The 20,382-nt window shown below is 43.2% G+C and overlaps 1 protein-coding gene across 1 annotated transcript; it reads right to left on the minus strand.

Annotated features, from left to right (window-relative positions):
* Nucleotides 1–10,207: 10,207 nt before the first annotated feature.
* On the minus strand, nt 10,208–16,377 carry ZG16 (zymogen granule protein 16). Its single transcript, XM_032237502.1, has 4 exons — nt 16,326–16,377; nt 14,868–14,923; nt 14,654–14,786; nt 10,208–10,878 (listed from the first exon to the last, which is right to left on the minus strand). Coding segments are annotated over exons 1-4 (549 nt in total). The 5' UTR covers nt 16,328–16,377; the 3' UTR covers nt 10,208–10,520.
* Nucleotides 16,378–20,382: the final 4,005 nt, after the last annotated feature.

Here is a 20,382-nt window from a genome sequence, read left to right on the forward strand (position 1 = left end):
TTCATGTAGATATTAAAAAGAAGGGGGGACAGGACCGAACCCTGCGGCACCCCATATGTTAGGGGCCTGGGGGTCGATCTCTGCCCTCCGACTAACACCGACTGCGACCTGTCCGAGAGGTAAGAGGAGAACCACCGTAAAACAGTGCCTCCCACCCCCACCTCCCGCAGTCATCGCAGAAGGTACCATGGTCGATGGTATCGAAAGCCGCAGAGAGGTCAAGGAGTACCAGGATGGAGGCGTGGCCTCCATCCCTGGCTCTCCAGAGATCATCGGTCAATGCAACCAAAGCGGTTTCTGTGCTGTAGCCAGGCCTGAAGCCTGACTGGAATGGATCAAGATAACTGGCTTCCTCCAAGGACCGCTGGAGCTGTAAGGCCACCACCTTCTCAACAACCTTCCCCACAAAGGGGAGGTTGGAGACTGGACGATAGTTGTTTAGAACGGCTGGATCCAAAGATGGTTTCTTCAGGAGGGGTCTCACCACCGCCGCCTTTAAAGCGGGGGGAAAGACCCCCTCCTGTAAGGAGGCGGCAACAACCGCCTGGATCCAGCCCCGTGTCACCTCCCTGCTGTTAACAACCAGCCAGGAGGGGCACGGGTCCAGCACGCATGTGGAGGCACCCACAGCTCTCATGGCCTTGTCCACGTCCTCAGGGGTAACAGCCTGAAAATCAACCCAGCGATGACCTACCAAATTATCCCTTAGTGCCTCAGCTGGTTCTGCAGAATTGGAGTCCAGGTCCGCCCGAAACCGAGCAACTTTATCCGTGAGGAATTGGATGTAATCCTCAGCCCTGCCCTGCAAAGGATCACCCGTATCCCTCCTATTTAGGAGGGAACGGGTTATCCTGAACAGGGCGGCTGGGCGCGACTCAGCGGAAGCAATCAGAGTGGCAATATAAGTTCTTTTTGACGTCCTGATTGCCCGGATGTACTCTCTGATGCAGGATGTTAAAAATGCTCGGTTCGATTCGGATTTGCTGGACCTCCATTGGTGCTCTAAGCGTCTCTTTCGGCGTTTCATCTCCCGGAGTTCCTCAGTACACCAAGGAGCCCTCCTGGATCCACTGCCTCGGAGCGGCCGTAGAGGCGCAATCCGGTTAAGAGACTCTGTCGCTGCCGAGTTCCAAGCAGCAACCAGAGTCTCCGCTGGACTGCGGGTGAGAGTATCAGGAATAACCCCAAGTTCCGTCTGGAACCCTGAGGGGTCCATAAGTCGCCTGGGGCGGAACCACCTGGTCGGTTCCTCCTCCCTACAGTGGGGGTTTGTTCTCCAAAAGTCAAGCCTCAGTAGGTAGTGGTCCGACCATGACAGGGGTAAGATCTCACTACCCCTCAGACCAAGGGAGAGAACTGGTAAATGCCACCTCTGATTGGTCCCGCCCTCATCTATTCTCTGCTTCTCAAGTTGCAGCTGAGGAAATGGGAATTTTGCAGTAACCTTCCCCTGGAGTGGGGTGGGAATGGAGATTTTGCAGTATCCTTCTCCTGGAGCGAGGTGGGAATGGAGATTTTGCAGTATCCTTCCCCTGGAGTGAGGTGGGAATGAAGATTTTACAGTATCCTTCCCCTGGAATGAGGATGGAATGAAGATTCTACAGTATCCTTCCCCTGGAGGGGGGATGGAATGAAGGTTTTACAGTATCCTTCCCCTGGAATGAGGATGAAATGAAGATTTTACAGTATCCTTCCCCTGGAGGGGGGATGGAATGAAGATTTTACAGTATCCTTCCCCTGGAGGGGGGATGGAATGAAGATTTTACAATATCCTTCCCCTGGAGGAGGGATGGAATGAAGATTTTACAGTACCTTCCCATGGAGTGGGGAGGGAGTGGAGATTTTGCAGTATCCTTCCCCTGGAATGAGGATGGAATGAAGATTTTACAGTATCCTTCCCCTGGAGGGGGGATGGAATGAAGGTTTTACAGTATCCTTCCCCTGGAGGGAGGATGGAATGAAGATTTTACAGTATCCTTCCCATGGAGTGGGGAGGGAGTGGAGATTTTACAGTATCCTTCCCCTGGAATGAGGATGGAATGAAGATTTTACAGTATCCTTCCCCTGGAGTGGGGATGGAGTGGAGATTTTACAGTATCCTTCCCCTGGAATGAGGATGGAATGAAGATTTTACAGTATCCTTCCCCTGGAGGGGGGATGGAATGAAGGTTTTACAGTATCCTTCCCCTGGAGGGAGGATGGAATGAAGATTTTACAGTATCCTTCCCCTGGAGGGGGGATGGAATGAAGATTTTACAGTATCCTTCCCCTGGAGGGGGGATGGAATGAAGATTTTACAGTATCCTTCCCCTGGAGGAGGGATGGAATGAAGATTTTACAGTACCTTCCCATGGAGTGGGGAGGGAGTGGAGATTTTACAGTATCCTTCCCCTGGAATGAGGATGGAATGAAGATTTTACAGTATCCTTCCCCTGGAGGGGGGATGGAATGAAGGTTTTACAGTATCCTTCCCCTGGAGGGAGGATGGAATGAAGATTTTACAGTATCCTTCCCATGGAGTGGGGAGGGAGTGGAGATTTTACAGTATCCTTCCCCTGGAATGAGGATGGAATGAAGATTTTACAGTATCCTTCCCCTGGAGTGGGGATGGAGTGGAGATTTTACAGTATCTTTCCCCTGCCACACCCACCAAGACACACCCGCAGAATTCGTAGTAAAAAAAAATAGAATCCCACCACTGTCTCTGGGGGTAAGGAGGCATAGAAATAAATGCTTTGGTGCTCAGGCAGAAAAAAAAACCCAAGGCTGTTAATTGATAGAAAAAGAAGGGATGGTCCAGGCCAGGGGTGTCCAATGTGAGCAATCTGAAGACCAATGGACTTCAATTCCCAGAATTCCCTAGCCAATATGGCTGGCTGGAGATTTCTGGGAATTGAAGTCCATTGGTCTTAAGGTTGCTGACACATTGGACACCCTGATTTGAAACAAACTAACTTAAATGAAGGTACAAGGGAAGGGAAGAATGTACATATTCTGGTTTGGTTTTGTGCAACCAAACATTCCCATCTATAGGTATGGATCTGATTCTAGTCCAAAATACGTTGCAATTAGAGCTCCACAACAAGGCCCAATGTCATAACAATGATGGGTCAACTATCACCAAGTGATTCTGGACCTACTCACTAGAGATAAATAGTAAAAACTGAAAATATTTACTTTGAAAATAGCCAGCATCTCACGAGATGGCCCTTATTGCAGGGCATTTCCACATTCTCATGTGATTTCAGACAAGAATACCAAAATCTTGGGAGGCCTCCAGTATTGCAGAAAATGACCCAATGGTGCCTAGTAACTGATGTTACCGATTCTAAATAGCTGACTTGGTCTTCCTAGATACAGAGACGATGCTCGGAATTGGTGTTGCAAGTTATTGTTAGCAACCTTACAGGAGTTTCCATATGGATCTTCAACTTATTCTTCATTCCGGCTGTAACCCAAAAATGCTTTGCTAACCATTTTTAAAGGCCAAACTTCTCACACAGTTGCTTTTATCTCATCCTCGGCTCACTACTAAAGGGACCTAAATGTATCTTCTATTGTTCCTGTGTTACAGAAGTGTTTTCCACGGTCTCCTGACCATGTGCAACTCTTCATAGATAATATACAGTAAGTGATAACAAGTTTGGGGTGGGTGGGTTTGCCAAGCTTTTACTTATTTATTTAAATCCTGGCGTCATTATTTTTATAAATAACTCAAGGCAGTGAACATATCCAATACAGCTTCCTTCTCCTATTTTCCCCACAATAACAACTCTGTAAGCTGAGTTGGGCTCAGAAAGAGTCACTGGCCCTAAGTCACCCAGTCAGAGTTTCATGCCCAAAGTGGGACTCATTTCCTTCTCTGGTATAAACTGTGGTACCGATATTCAGTATCTGTTCCATTTTGGCTATTCACCCCATCCTAAAAAACAAATCCAAGGAAAGCCTACAAATTTGGCTCTTCCTAAAGGAACTTTGTAGGGACACGGTGGCTCAGTGGCTAAGACACTGAGCTTATCGATCAGAAGGTCGGCAGTTCAGCGGTTCGAATCCCTAGCACCGCGTAGCAGAGTGAGCTCCTGTTACTTGTCCCAGCTTCTGCCATCCTAGCAGTTCGAAAGCATGTAAAAAATGCAAGTAGAAAAATAGGAACCACCTTGGTGGGAAGGTAACAGAGTTCTGTGTGCCTTAGGCATTTAGTCATACTGGCCACATGACCACGGAGATGTCTTTGGACAGCACTGGCTCTTCGACTTTGAAACGGAGATGAGCACCACCCCTTAGAGTCGGGAACAACTAGCTCATATGTGTGAGGAGAACCTTTACCTTTAAAGGAACTCTGAGGCCCATAAAATTTACATTTTCAAGCCCTGCAAAATGGAAAGCAGATATCTGACTACTTTCCATCTGCCTAATCTGGAACTAGAATTCACAGTCTCCTGGTGATTGGACCAAAGTCATCCAGCGGATTTTATGCCTGAGGTGGGACTACAATTTACTGTCTCCTGGGCTCTAGCCTAGCCTGGTGCCTTAGGCTTGATTTCAACTTCTGCACTTTAAGGAAAGTGTGTGTCAGTTATTTGGGGATGATTGTATATAGCAGTTGCAATTATACTTCTGTGAATGTTAATGTTCTGGCAGGGGGATGCTCAAACAACAAAGCACACAAAATGTAGAAGATGTCAACCAATGAGCATGCATCTCACACAATGCGTACTTGAGATTTGGCAGATGTTGTAGATCGGCCCGTTTCCAACCACCTGCAGCCTACACTTACCCATCAATCCTTTGGCAGGATAAATATGCATTGAAGCCTATGCACAGCTGTGGGTAACAGTTCCTACTGAGATTGCTGCAGATGTGTCCTCTCCCCTCCACTGGCTGGCCACTGCCCTAAATTGACCATTTGATCTGGGCTGCTGGAGTGCCAGCATTAACTTCATTTAGTAATCAGGAAAGAAACCACTGGACTCCATTTGAATTGAAATCAAGTGTATTTTTACTAATTATAAATGAACAGTTGCAAAGCAAAGCTGAGTCTGGTTAATTAGGCGTGAAAGCGGATAATATCCAGTACAATTCAATCCCCTCCCCTTGGCACCCCTGTACATAGTCCAATTATAATGCACCCAACTATCAGGTGGGAGATAACTTCAAAAGGTGTCACCAGGATGGAATGCCGGACAGTTAGCCTTGGCGGGAAACTCCCTTCTTCCACATGCGCAGTAAGGTGGTCAAGTCAGCGACTAGAAACTTCCTCCAGCACATAATGATTCCCCTCCCAGATACCATGCCCCCCCTCCCCGTTTCAATGACATCCGAAGCAGCAGCAAAGCAGAGGCTGACACTTGTCTTCCTTCATAATGCTTGTCCCTTGAAAAATGCTACTTGGGCATTTATGTAGGCTACTTCTTAAACATATGAGGAACGGTTGCAGGGATTAAATATGTTTAGTTACTTACTTCCGGGTTCGGCGACCAACCGGATCGCGGGGACCGCCGCGAACCGGTTGAAACCCACCCCTGCTCTTACAGTTACCACTATTGAGGAAGGTACCACCTATACTGTACCTGTGCATTTCATTTTTCTTGCCTAAATGTAGAACCTTACTCTTTTCATTATTGAATTTAATTTTATTAGATAGTGCCCAATGTTCAAGTTTGTCAAGATCCTTCTGTATCTTTAGCCTATCTTCTGGAGTGTTGGCTAATCCTGCCAGCTTGGTGTCATCTGCAAATTTGATGATTCCCCATTTATTCCCTCATCCAAATCATTGATGAAGATATTGAAGAGTACTGGGCCTAAAATAGAGCCTTGGGGTACTCCACTGCATACTTCCCTCCATGTAGATGCAGTTCTATTGAGGACTATACGTTGAGTGTGGTTGGTCAGCCAGTTACGAATCCATCTGATAGTGATGCTGTCCAACCCACATTCTTCTACTTTATCTAGTAGTAGGTTATGTTCTACCTTATCAAATGCCTTATTGAAGTCCAAGTAAACTATATCCTCTGGTCCATTAATTTTGTCACTTTGTCAAAGAATACAACAAGATTAGTCTGGCATGATCTGTTTTTGACAAACCCATGTTGGCTTTTGGCTATTACTTCGTTTACTTCTAGGTGTTCGCTAATTCGTTGCTTGTTTATCTTTTCCAGAATCTTTCCTGGTATTGGAGTCAGGTCTATAGTTTCCTGGATCTATTTTTTTTTTCCTTTTTTGAAGATGGGAACCACATCAGCTCTTTTCCAGTCCTTTAGCAGTTCCCTGGTCGGTGCTCCAGGATCTCTGAAAGATATAATTCAGTGGTTCTATTTATAAAAATTTTTTTATTATTTTTTTGTTACATGGACAACACATATCCACCACAATGGAAAGAAAAAAAAAGACAACAACAAAAACAAAAAACAAAACAGAAAAAAAAGCCATCATCACATATAGCATGTCATTTGGTTACAAGTATTTTAACATTTATCATTCTTATACATTTATTATTTGATCTATCCTAACTATATTTCCCTCCACAGACACACTTTGTATCTCTCTATTATGTATATACTTATATATTGGTTAAAAAAAACACACAGACATACAGACAAAAAAACCCCAACAACATGCATATGTTATAAAAAGTATATCAGCTGGTTATAAAAGGTTTTTGTGCATCTCTTCCATTAATTCATATTAATTCAAATGTCTTAACACAAATATTTACTATATTAACATCATCATACCTCCACTTTTAGTTGACTACAGTTATTTAAACATCCTTCATCCTTGACTATACCAAAAATTCAATCCCTAACCACATGCTGGCATTTCATTTACTTATTTATAAAATCCTCCATTAACATTAAGTCCTCATATCCTGTTTTAGCTAAACATCCATAATATTTAATACCAAAGATTTCTAATTTCTAATCCTCCATGTATATAATTTATTATCATTCTCCTTTCTTTATTTAGTTATATCCTATATCATAGCATTTCCCCCCTATTAGTTAAGATTTAACTGGATCCATGGTAGTGGATCTGGGTACTTGAGAGACTGCCTCCTGCCAATTACCTCCTCGCGACCTATCAGATCACACAGATTAGGCCTCCTCCGAGTTCCATCCGCCAGTCAGTGTCGACTGGCAACCACGCGGAGGAGAGCCTTTTCAGTAGTAGCTCCGACCCTTTGGAACGATCTCCCCGTGGAGATTTGTACCCTCACCACCCTCCAGACCTTCCGCACAGCCCTCAAGATCTGGCTATCCCGTCAGGCCTGGGGTTAAAGATTGTAATTCGTCCCCACCCGAATGATGAATGTTGTTTCTATTTTTAATTATGTATTGTTTTTATATGTCACTGTCTGTATTCCCTTCCCCACAAGTTGTAAGCCACCCTGAGTCCCCTCAGGGAAAAGGGCGGCCTATAAATAAACTTACAATACAATTTTATTTTTTATAATAATTATTATTTTGATTAATAATCTTTATATATAGTCCAAAGATATTTCTAACCTTCCCTTCTCATATCCAATTATTATTTATCATAGCAACTCAACATTATATACATTACTATCATTATCAATTATTATTCAACTATACCTATTGCAAATGAATTTAACTAGGTTTAGCTAATTTTGAATTATATTCTTCCATCTATCAGCCTGTGTCTCTCCAGTAACAGAACAGCCCTATATCTGTTGCCATTCGTGGGTCCAGTTCTCCAAACATCTTTATGAGCAAGTCCATATGAAGAAATCTTTGCACCTTTTTGTTTAGGTGCCTCTCATATAATGCTACCGCCCTCTTTTTATTTCCTTTATCAGCTTGTCTTTAATTCTCAGTAGTGGTATCAAATGTTTTGCAGATGGTATTTCATAAAGTATGAATTCTTTAATTCTTCTCACTCCTCCTGCGCCCTGTCTTTTGAAGTAAATTTTCTGTGTGGCTGCTTCCCCTTCAAACATTCCATCCTTTTCTCCCTCAGAAGTAAACCAGTTGCCCCGAATATCAACAAATTGAGAATCTTTATCTCTGACATCCTTAGTTTGTATTTGAAAAACATTCTCAGTTTTTTCCTCATATTTTGTTGCTAAAAACACCAAATAATCCAATTTTCTCTCAATTCTATCTTGCATGTCAGACATCTTCTGTAGTGCTGAAGAAATCATTTGAATAGATGCTTGAATAGACGCCATGTTTATACGCAGTTAGTATTTTTTCTTAAGAGCTCTAAAGTATTTGCAAGTAAAAATAAAAGCAGGCTGAAAGCTGTACAATCTTATCAGATCTTAAGCCAATACTGCCAAGCAATAAAAGTGTCAAGATGTAAACAGCCAAATTATAGTGAATTGGTTTACAGCCTGTTTGCGGAAGATCAGAGGAGATGTTGAGGTAATCTATCCATTATCCGTGTGAATAACATTTAAAACCACCGTCCAAAACCATTAAAAGGATCAAAATTGCCGCTAGATTCTTCTGTTCTTTAATTTAAATTAGTTTGAGTTTTTAGGCGGACCGTTCTCTCTAAATAACAAAAAGGTTTTTACTAGCTGAAAAAACTTTCTCTCTCTTTAGGGCTGCCTGCAGTTTCAGTTAGCCATGGCTAATCCGGAAGTCACTGGCAAAGGAGGTTTTTTCCAGGATCCCCAGAGACTTTGCGAATGTCTCTGGGACCACTGGGTCTCCCCCTACCTTTCACTGTCTCTCCGGGACAGCTTGGGTCCAAGCTGCTTCGGAATAGAAGGAGATTCAGGGAGAGCCTGAAAGTCCGTCTTCTCACTGCTAAGCCCCGCCTTCTTCCCCTAATTCAGTGGTTCTAAGATCTCATTTGCCCGTTCCTTCAGAACCCTGAGGTGTAATCCCTCGGTCCTGGTGATTTGAACTCATCTAGGGTAGACAGATGCTCACTTACCATTTTCTTCCCTATTTCAATTTGTGTTCCTAATCTGATTTTTGTGGTGCTGTTTTTGATAGGTTGGACTGTTTTATCCCTTTGTGTAAAGACAGATGCAAAAAATGAGTTAAATAGTTCTGCTTTTTCCCTGTTGCTTGTCACCTTCTTGCCACTTTCTCCCAACAATGGATGAATTGTTTCCTTAACCCTTTTCTTGTTTTTAACATGTTGTTATTTTTTACTTTTGTGGCAAGCCTTTCTTCATTCTGGGTTTAACTTTCCTTACTTCATCTTTACAGGCTCGGGCAATTTGATGATATTCTGCCTTAGTTATGTTCCCCCCTTTCCACTTTTTATACTTAACTTTTTTGTCTTTCAATTTGTCAGAGAGTTCTTTATGCAGCCATGCTGGTTTCTTTTGGGAGCGTCTTCACTGGTATTGTGCTAGACTGAGCTTTTCTAATCTCATTTTTCAAAATTTCCCAAGCTTCTTGAGTTGTTTTCCCCTTGAGAATTCTCATCCATGGAATTCTTCCCAAGCTCTCTCTAAGTTTATTGAAATTAGCTCTCTTAAAATCCAAGACTCTAATTTGACTTTGTTCTACTACTTGTATTTGCATAATGTTGAATTCCAATATTGCATAGTCACTTGCCCCCAGGGTTCCTGTGGCTTCAACAGCTTCTATCATTTCCTCTCTGTTAGTAAGAATTAAGTCTAATATGGCCAATCCCCTTGTCCCCTCTCTACTTTTGGGGAAACAAAGTTGTCTGCTAGGTTTGTTAGGAACCTGTTGGATCTTCCACTTGGTGCAGAGTTTGTTTCCCAGTTGATGTCAAGGTAGTTAAAATCCCCCACTACTATTGTGGTGTGCTTCCTACATACCTTAGTTAGCTGACTAGCGAAAAGTTCATCTACTTCCTCTGCTTGGTTGGGTGGCCTGCAGCGTAGACCTATGACAATGTCATTCCCCCCCCCAAGCTTTAATATTTAATAAGGACCCAGATTATTGGGGGTAATAGGCTGACTCTGTAAACTGCTTAGAGAAGGCTGTAAAAGCACTATGAAGCAGTACATAAATCTAAGTGCTATTGCTATATAGCGGTTTGCTTAGGATCAAACGGAAAGACCCTGGTTGAGATAAGAGTAGGAGCTCATAGCTGATGCATTAACCATTGCTCTGTATCTCCTATTATGTCAATTTAGCACACTATGCCTACCTAAATGTTGAAAAACTAGGTTGTAAGAAATCCCTACATTATTTCAGCGGAATGATGTCCCACCCTTCAAAGGTGGACAATCGGTAAAGAAAAACAATGGCTCTTCATTTCCAGTTTGCTTTTTATTAGCCACAGTGTTCACGGCTAGTCCTTTAGTGGGAAGAACAGCTCCAAACCAAAGTCTAGGCCAGATCAGATCGTGGTAGCTTTTCTTTCCCTTCCTTTTCGTGATAAAGGAAGGGTGGGAAACAGGTTGGAAAAAAGTGGTTTGGGTTTAGTACGGTTTATTGGTTTAGCGTGTATCCGTAGAGAGACAGATAATTGGCAACAGGGCAGGGAAGACTAGTATCCTTTAGATGCGGAAGGAACTTATTACACTGATCTCACTGATAGCAGAAAAGGCTTTCTGCTGCCTTCTACTCTACGCTTTCTTTGTTCTCTTCTTCCTGCACCTCCTCTTTACAAACGCCGCAACCGCTAGTATATTTATCCCAGTGGAATCCAATGGCGTTAATGACGGAACTGGAACGGCCACTGATAAAACGCAGGACTGTGTTTGGGAAGAGCGGGGCCGCACTGAAACTGGTGCCATCGTCCTTGCCGAAAGAAAAGTAGCGCCCCTCATCAGTGACAAAGACCAATTTGCGAACGTAATATCCGTATTTCCCAGATACTTGGATGATGGACTCCCTTGGGAACAGGAAGATTTCCTCCAGATCTCCTGAACTGCCGCCGACGTAATTACTCCACTCCTTTCCATAACGGACCTGAAGACTGGAATAAATAAATAGGACAGTGATGGCTAACCTTTTTCTCCTCGCATGCTGAAATCATCCCGTAGGGGGGGGGATGTCCATTGCAATCCCTATGCTCCATCCACCCACCCCCACAAATGCATGCGCATCTCCCGCATGTGTGTTAGAGACCCGAAAATCAGCTGGCCAGCGGGAGGCCTGCGCACATGTGCGTGGTGCTGAACTGAACAATGGCTTGCATACCCACAGAGAGGGCTCTGCTTGCCATAGGTTCGCCATCACGGAAATGGGATCTTGGTTCTCTTGGACCAGTTTCAATCTGTGAAGTATGAATTTCCAGACTGGAATCATATTATCACCGATAAAAGGGCATCTTAGTTTCCATAATAGTTTTCTTTGAGAAGAACAGTGAGGAAATGAGCAATGAGGAAAAACAGGGAGGTTAAAAATTGAGGCTACCTTTGTAATAACTCCTCTTAAAATTCTGCGAATAATGTGAAGACAACTGCACAATGGAGCTTTTGTTTGGACTTAATTACACCTACACTGATTAAAGAGCGAACTGGCTTGATGATGACTAAACCTACATTGGGAACAGTGTTTATTTCCAACAAGTGTAGAAATTATCCTTGGACTGTTAGAAACCTTTCTCTGAAAGTGTTTTTGCTCTCATACTAAACCACACAGGTTATTCATTTCATCTGGCACTGTACATCAAAGCCTGGTTGAGTAATCCTATAGTTACTCTGCCATGTGAAAAAACATTGGAAGAACAGCTACTAACAATTCAAAATGAAGCTACAAAAGAACTAGATGAGTGCTTGTGAAGCTTGGCAACTTGAAGATGAGTGAACCTCAACCCTCAGAATTCTGGGAGTTGGAAGTCCACGCATCTTCAAGTTGTCAAGCTTGAGAAACGCTCATCTACACTAGGGTGTCTTTGGGATAAGACACAGGGTCAAATCTAACATAGGGAATAATAATAATGGCTTGGGACCACATTATTTGAAGGATTGTCTTTTCCCAGTCACATCGATCCAACCCCCCAGAGGAGGGAAGTAAGGAAAGCTATAGGTCAGTGGTTCTCAACCTTCCCAATTCCACGACTCTTTAATACAGTTCCTCATGTTGTGTTGACCACCAACCATAAAATTGGTGTCTCGGTTCTTAAGACCATCAAAAATATGTGTTTCCCGATGGTCTTAGGCGACCCCCTGTGAAAGGGTCGTTTGACCCCCAAAGGGGTTGCGACCCACAGGTTGAGAACCGCTGCTATAGGTGCCCTCTTTTAAGGAGATTCCTCTAGCAAGACCTAGAAGGAGAGCCTTCTCCATGGTGGCTCCCTCCATGTGGAACTTCATCCCTGTAGGGGATAAGATTGACTCACATTTTAATATTCTTTCAGCAGACCCTGAAGTCAAGGTTTTCTTCTGACCTAGGCTTCCCCAAAAAGCACGAAGTAGAATCTTGTCCCAACAAAACCCCTTTTATTAAATGAATGTGAATTCCTCTCATTCACATTCAGCAAGGCCTGGTAAATAGTCTTTCAAAGGAGTATTTATGACTATAGACCTTATCTATCTTGGAAAGCTGCCATGTAAATATTATTCAAATGAGGTGCTGTCCAATGAAAGACTGGGCACAGAGACTCTAAGATTCATGGACAGATCTTCACACTCCTGAAATGAATCTAACAAATCACTGAACGAATTGTTTCCTGCAAATGCCCACTCCCCTTTCGCTCCTCTTTTATTTCCTATGGTAGGGGACAATCACCTTCCACCTGTGACTTTACTCCCAAGTCTACCTGAGTTCTGAGTCGTTCTTTTCTTCTGGCAGCTCTGCCCATGCGCACACTGGGAACAGGCTCCAGCTGTTCCTCTGCCTCACTGCTGTCTAGCTTCATAGGCCCCTGATCACTGCCAAATAGCCTCACCCCTGTCTCTGCCTCTGACACAGAGCCCTTGTCTGAGTCTTCCCTAGCCTCCAGGACTGGCCCATGCCCCAACCTCCTCACCGACCGACTCTGCTGCCAGCTCTGCTGGTTGCTGGCAGGCTACAATAGGTTTTGCCAACAGACCCGGGACCCCAAAGTGGAAAAAAAGTGTCTTATTTCACTGTGGTCACTGGGGGTGACGGTAGGAGGCCATTGCTTTTTATTATTTTTACATTGGCCTTTTATCTTTTCAAGCTCCTCGGAATCAGACTGAGTTGAGTGGCCATATAGATTTTCTTAAATAACTAAGACTGGGTATCCCATTTCAAAGTTGAATTTGATAACAAGCAGAGTAATTCAGTTTCAGATCCAGCATCAAGTTCTCAGAACCAAGGTTTTAATATGACACAGCCTGTTATCTTTCTGGACTCACCAATGATCAACAAGCAAAAAATATGGATTTAAGTAAGGCAACTGTGGAAGGAACAAGAAGAAAAGGATAATCAATCACAGCAGAGATGGGCCCATTGTTGGAATATCTGAATGATAGATTAGGGACAGGATATCATAAAGAAATCCTATGTATGGCGTCATGAATCACACCCATGTAATGGCACATAATTAAGTCAAGTAATTGACAGGAAATGTTTTCATAATCAAGTTTTAATCATTACCCTGCTGTGTACAAGACTGATTCCAGGGCTATTAACATGGGCATCCAAAAATTTGAATTCTAGCAAACACAATTTTTCTTGCAACTGATTCAGGAAATTTCTAAAACCTGATCCGGAGTCACAATCAAACTGAAGGGGGAAAAAAGTTACCCCTGTTCTCTTCCATATGGACAGAGAAGATTTGTAGTGAGCAAATATCCTTATGTTGACATTTCTTTGTGCATACATCCTATAGGCGTAACTGAAACTCTTCCTCTTTTTATATGTACTGTGTATGCAGCACATATAAAAAGGGGTGGGGCTCTGGTCATACCGTCATTACTGCCATCTTTGACCCATTTCTTCAGCTTCAACATATACATCACCCTTTAGATTTTATGGACTGGTTGCTTTAATTATTTTTATAGTGTTGGAAGTGTAAGCTGCCCAGAGTCATTGATTTAGATGGGTGCTATCAAAATGGAATAAGTCAAGAAATAGGCTTTGGTTTATATTTATGTTGGATAGTTGGATTGCAAAATGCCTTTTATTGTTTTATTAATTCTGGATTTGTAAGTCACCCAGAATCACTGAGAGGGACAGATATATACATATACATATATATACATATATACATACACACACACACACACACACACACACACACATTTACAACCTCCGGTATGCCCAAATATGGGAGGAAGATCACTACTTCCATTCTCTGTCCTTTGGCTTGTCACAAGAGACCATCCAGACAGAAACCCAATATTTTTAGTGTTGTCTTTTTGTTACATTTGTTGTATTTGTGCTGATAAATAAATAAAGGGAGACTAGTACTAGTCTCCCTTTATTTATTTATCAGCACAAATTCAACACACACACACACACACACATATATATGTGTGTGTGTGTATGTGTGTGTTGTATTTTTGCTGATAAATAAATAAAGGGAGACTAGTATAGATCTATTTCAAGCTATTTAGCTCTCATCAGCTAGCCATACCCTTACTGGGATTATTATATATATATTTAAAAAGAAACAGTCTGAATTGCTTCCCCACAAAAATGTGTTGAGACAGAATTTATACCTCTCAAAGTTGTGTTGACCCAGGATCTTTTAATTTCCATCAATCCAAGCACATTTTCCTTCCTCGACCTACAAAATCCTGAAATCCCACAGCCATCTCAGCCATTTACGTACTTACCCCACAATGTAACGACTGCTAACTCGGATCCTTATGGCAGTTATGGGCCCCTCGAGTTGGTTCCCAGAATGTGAAAAGCGTTCTCCACTTCCCCCCCCATACTCCCCAGAATAGGAGGAAGTCCGAGCATGCTCTGAAATAAGATGGAGGCGGGAGAAAGGTTGAGTTGTGATAGAGTAGTGGTAATAGACCCAATTCCTTCCCTGAAATTTACCTGCGCGGAGGGTGATGCCACACGACAGGAGGAAGAGGATGATGAAGCAATGCTTCCTAGAAAGACAGGTGTATAAAATCAATAAATTACATTATTTTTATTATTACAGGTAGTCCTCAACTACAACCATTCATTTAGTGGTTCATCACATAGCACTAGCACTTAAGACATATACTGTTTCACAGTGTGCTTTTAGAGCCCTCTTTAAGTGGTTTACAGAGTCAGCACATTGGCCCCCAACAATCTGGGTCCTCATTTTACTGACATGGGAAGGATGGAAGGCTGAGTTAATTTTGAGCTGGTCAGGATCAAACTCCTGATAGTGGGCAGAATTAGCTTGCAATGCTGCATTCTAACCACTGTATCCCCACAGTTCAAAGTTATAGCAGCACTGCGAAAAGTGGCTTACAGCCATTCCTCGCACTTACAACCCACACAGCATCCCCGTGGTCACGTAATCAAAATTCGGGCAGTTGGCAACCGACATGTATTTATCACAGATGCAGCATCTCGGGGGTCATATGATCACCATTGGCAACCTTCCCAGATGGCTTCTGACAAGGAAAGTCAATGGGGGAAGCCAGATTTTCTTAATGACCATGTGATTCACTTTACAACTTCATTGATTCATTTAACTGTGACCAAAAAAAGCATTAATTGGGTGTGACTCACTTAACTGCTTTGCTTAGCAAAAGAAATTCTGTTCCCCATTGTAGTCGTAAGTCAAGGATGGCCTGTATATAAAGCCGAGGTGGCGGAGTGGTTAGAGCGCGGTACTGCAGGCTACTTAAACTGACTGCTAGCTGCAGTTTGGTAGTTCGATTCTGACCGGCTCAAAGTTGACTCAGCCTACCATCCTTCCAAGGTGAGTAAAATGAGGACCCAGACTGTTGGGGGCAATATGCTGACTCTGTAAACCATTTAAAACACTGTGAAGCAGTATGTAAGTCCATTGCTATACAGTGACACTGCCCTTATTCCCATAGTAGCAGCGATATTTCCGATCTGCTCGTTGTATTTCTTACAACACCTCCAAGGTTAAAAATTGGAAGGCCTTAATATTCCTCATGCCCCAATATTTTGCAGAGGAACAGGGCTTAAAGGCAGAGCCTTGAAATCCAATTCTAACACCCTCTCTACAAATCCCAGACTGATCTTCTCCTTCAGAAGCCTGTTGTTAGAAAGAACTCTAAATCCATTGGGATGTAAAAAGCACGACCGCTTATGGGTCACCTACAACAGCATAACTTTCAAGATTTAGGAAGTTTTTCTCCTATTAAATATTTTATTAACTTTAGAAACCATGCAGCTCCCTCTACCACAATAGGAAGTTTCTCCCCTATTAACTGTTTTATTAACTTTAGAAACCATGCAGCTCCCTCTACCACTGACGCAACTCTTAGAAACTTAAACTAAGGACAATCTAAGTTTCTAAGAGTTGTCCCATTTCTTACTTACATTGTGGCCAACACAGTCCGGGCTTGGAGATCTGTGGCTATCTCCTGCAAAGTGTCCTAAGGAAGCCTTCATGTGGTTTTATACTGTTTCTAAGGCACCATATGAATTACCTTATCTTGGGAACAGGCCTGCTGGGTCAATATCATAATTTCTTTTATAGATTTCCTGGGTTTGCATTTTCCTGGAAATCACCCAGGGAACACCCTCTCTCTCTTTCCTGGATGCCTGATCTGTTGGTCCCAGCTTGGCTTTGAATGACTTCTAGGATAAGCACGTCCTTGTGACCTAGTTAAGGATGGTATTTCTTTGAAAGCATTTTCCAGCTTATTCACTGGTTTGAAATGTTGGAAGAAATGTCCTTCTGGGTTCGGCTCCAAGTGGGGAAAAAGAAACACTGGAAACATGGAGGCTGCTTGGAAAGATGGTTTAATGGTGGACAGGGCCACATGGCTTGAGATGCTGAACAGAAAAGGGGGATCACATGCTTCCAGATGTTGGATGATGAAGAAAAAAGGGCAGAGAGACTGAAAATCTCTGTTTTTATGCCCTCTCTGGGCTTTGAACCTGAGCTTGTATTCTGATTGGTTGCCAAACTCCCATGGGGCTATGCAGGGGGAAATTTGTAGACTGTGTTTTGAGTCCAAGTTTGGTTGAGCATTGCTTCTTCCCAGGTGCCCTGTGGTGAGATGGGTAAAGGGCTAATACTATCATGCCTTAATCCTATCACCCTGGCACTGAATGGGGGAGATTTTTGTTATGTAGAATAGACTGCCTCAGGCCCTTTAATGGGCCATTGACAAAGGTGCGGGCTATTAAGAGTGAGTCTGCTTCATGCCTAAAAACATGTTTCTCCATTTCTTATCCAGGGAAATATAATATTCTGCCTTTTCAATATTTCCCAGGATATTTCATTTTTCTAGGAGGGGGTGGGTGGGTTTTAACTTCCTACAGAAGGAAGCAATGTTTTGAAATTGCCCATTATAAATAAACTGAGAGGACCCATAGATTACCCGAGAAAGCAGCGTTTTGCAAACTTAGCAACTTTAAGAAAGATGAACCAGCTCCCAGGATTCATTGCTGTCTGGGGAATTCAAGAAATTGAAGTCCACCTATCTTAAAGTTGCTAAGGTTAAGAAAGAAGCACAGCTCTAGAGCACAAGCACCTCCCCAGAAAGTCTCTATACAAAGATTGCACTCTACCAATCTGCACACATGAAGCCAAATCCCGCCCCCCAATTCCCCTACACGCATGAGGTCAGATACCCCCCAACATAGCAATTTCCCAATCTTTAGTAGTGAAGGCAATGTCAGATTGGTCTTGATTCTTTTGTATGTCAGATGCTGTCAGGGGACAGGGCAAAAGCAGCTCAGGTACTGGCCATTTTGTTGGCAGATTGTCCTATCATATTTTTGGGGGATATCACATTAATACCACTCCTTTGTCATGGGTTCTTTTAAGCATTCCCAAGTTAGCGGGCTCCAAAACATCAGGTCCTAGCCAATAGTTATCCAAAGACTAGTACTCACTGGTCTCTCTTCTACTTTTTCCTATTTCTACTATACCTTTATTCCTCCAACTAGTATTCCTTATGAGTCCTACTGCTGGAAACTATCTTTTTCTATCTGCTTCAGGTTATTTTACTGCCACAGACCAACACACCTCCCTCCTTCCCTCTCTCTCTCTTCCCCTCCCCCCCTCTCTCACAAACACTCCCCCCTCTCTCTCTCACACATACACAACACATAAACATACACACACACACAAATTCAGCTGCCTCTCTCTGTTCAGATTTTATAACCAACAAAGGCTATCCTGAAGAGGTGGTATTCTACCAGCTTGGACCAATTCACCTGAACCGGTAGCGGAAATCCCGTGTAGGCCCGCCCACCCAAACACTCAATCACCCTGGCTCTATTTCATCCTATTTAGGGATGTTTTTTGAGCAAAGTGATGCGTGGAAGGCCAGGAGCGCATGCACACACCTTTGCGAGACCAGTAGGGAAGGTAAGTAAAAACCACCCCTGCTGCCTTGGCTAGGGAGAGGTTTTAAAGGACAGGTGTTGGCCATTTTGTAGGCAGCCTATCTTCTCAAATATGCAAACTTTTGAGTCTAGTTTGGAAGTTAAGGGTCAGTCCGTGCACATACACACCCCAAAAGACCTGTGCACTGCACCCGCCGAATAAATACATCACAGTACCCTGAATATGAGGTCACCAACTCATGAACAGATTATGTCCAGGAAAAGCCACAGCTGACATGCCCGCTGATGATGATAAGAGGTGCTCCTGACCTCCAATGGCAGGGATGACATTGTGACCTTCTCCAGTTCAAGCGTTTGTGGTTTCTGAAAGAGGATAACCCCCTTTGAACAGTTAGAACTCCTGCTCCCTATTTTTGTACCTGGGAACTATCCATTCATCTGTTTTACCAGTAGTGGTATTAGTGGGATAAAATACATTGCTTACAAAATGGCCAACACCTGTGCTCCTTTTGCCCTGTTAATTGCTGCTCAACAATACTACCACAGTTGCTGGACATTACAGGTAGTCCTTGACTTACAACAGTTCATTTAGTGACTGTTCAAAGTTACAACGGCTCTGAAAAAGGTGACTCGTGACCATTTTTTTCACACTTATGACCATTGCAGCATTCCCCATGGTCATGTGATTTACATTCGGATGCTTGACAACTGACTCACAATTATGACGGCTGCAGTGTCCCGGAGTCATATGATCTCCTTTTGCGACCTACCGACAAGCAAAGTCAATGGAGAAAACCAGATTCACTTAACCACCGTGGTACTAATTTAAAAAGTGCAGTGATTCACTTACCAAATGTGGCTCCAAAAGTTTGCCCCACTTTACGAAAAAAAAAGTTGTAAAATGGGATGAACCCACTTGACAAATTCCTCGCTTAATGACATAAATTTGGGGCTCATTGTGGTCATAAGTCAAGGACTATCTGCAGTTCAAAACATACAAGCAGTCCTCAACCACAAATAGGACCAGAATTTCCACTGCTAAGCAAGGCTGTTTTTAAGTGAGTTACCCCTGATTTTATGAACTTTTTTTGCCACGGTTATTAAGCAAATCGCTACAGTTGTTAAGTGAACCATGTGGTCATTAAGCCGGAGTCTGGGTTCCCCATTCCTTTGCTTGTCAGAAGACCTCTGGGAAGGTTGCAAATGGCAATCACACCACCTGGGGATGCTGAAACTGTTGTGGGTACATGCCAATTGCCCAGTGCCCCAATTTTGATCAGGTGACTGTGGAGATGCTGTGACAGTCATTAGTGTAAGGACAACTCATAAGTCATCCCCTCCAACGCTGATGCAACTTAGCTCACTAAAGAAAAAGCCTGCAAGATGAAGACCACCTTGTAGAACTTTTCCTAAATTAGATATTTACTGAAAAGCAAAACTGGGTGTCATCAGTGCATTGATGCCGGATGGATTCAAAGCATCTGAAGACTGCCTCAGTAGCTTCATAAAGATGCTAAATAGCTTTTCGATCAAAACTAATAACTTGTGACTCCTGGTAGCATACCTGTCATTCACAGAGAAGAGGAACGATTACTCAGTGATACTCCTTGAACATAAACTTAAGTGCCCAGCCTCTAAATTACGGGTGTCAAACCCACGGTGTCATGCTGTCATGAGGTGGTATTCAGCCAGTTCTGACAGGCTCTGGAGAACCGGTAGTGGACATTTTGAGTAGTTAGGAGAACTGGCAAATAGGCTGGCCCCACTTTTGCTGCCTCCTATCCTCCCAACTGATCTTCTGTTGTTGCCCAGAACAGGAGAATGGATCTGGAAAGCAGGTTAGTGAGGTGGGGAGGGAATGGGGATTTTGCAGTATCCTTCCCCTGCCATGCCACCAAAGCCCCGCCCCAGAATTAGTAGTAAAATATTTTGAATCCCACCACTGCATCACGTGATGTATCACAACATTCTCTTCCTTCACAGAGCTGGGGTAAGCGTGGTACATGTGACACATGTGGCCCGGGGCTGCTAGCCCCTGCTTAAATCATGGAGTTCATTCAGGAGAATATGGTTA

This window comes from Thamnophis elegans, chromosome Z (genome assembly GCF_009769535.1).
Source record: "Thamnophis elegans isolate rThaEle1 chromosome Z, rThaEle1.pri, whole genome shotgun sequence".
In the NCBI taxonomy this organism is placed as follows: domain Eukaryota; kingdom Metazoa; phylum Chordata; class Lepidosauria; order Squamata; family Colubridae; genus Thamnophis; species Thamnophis elegans.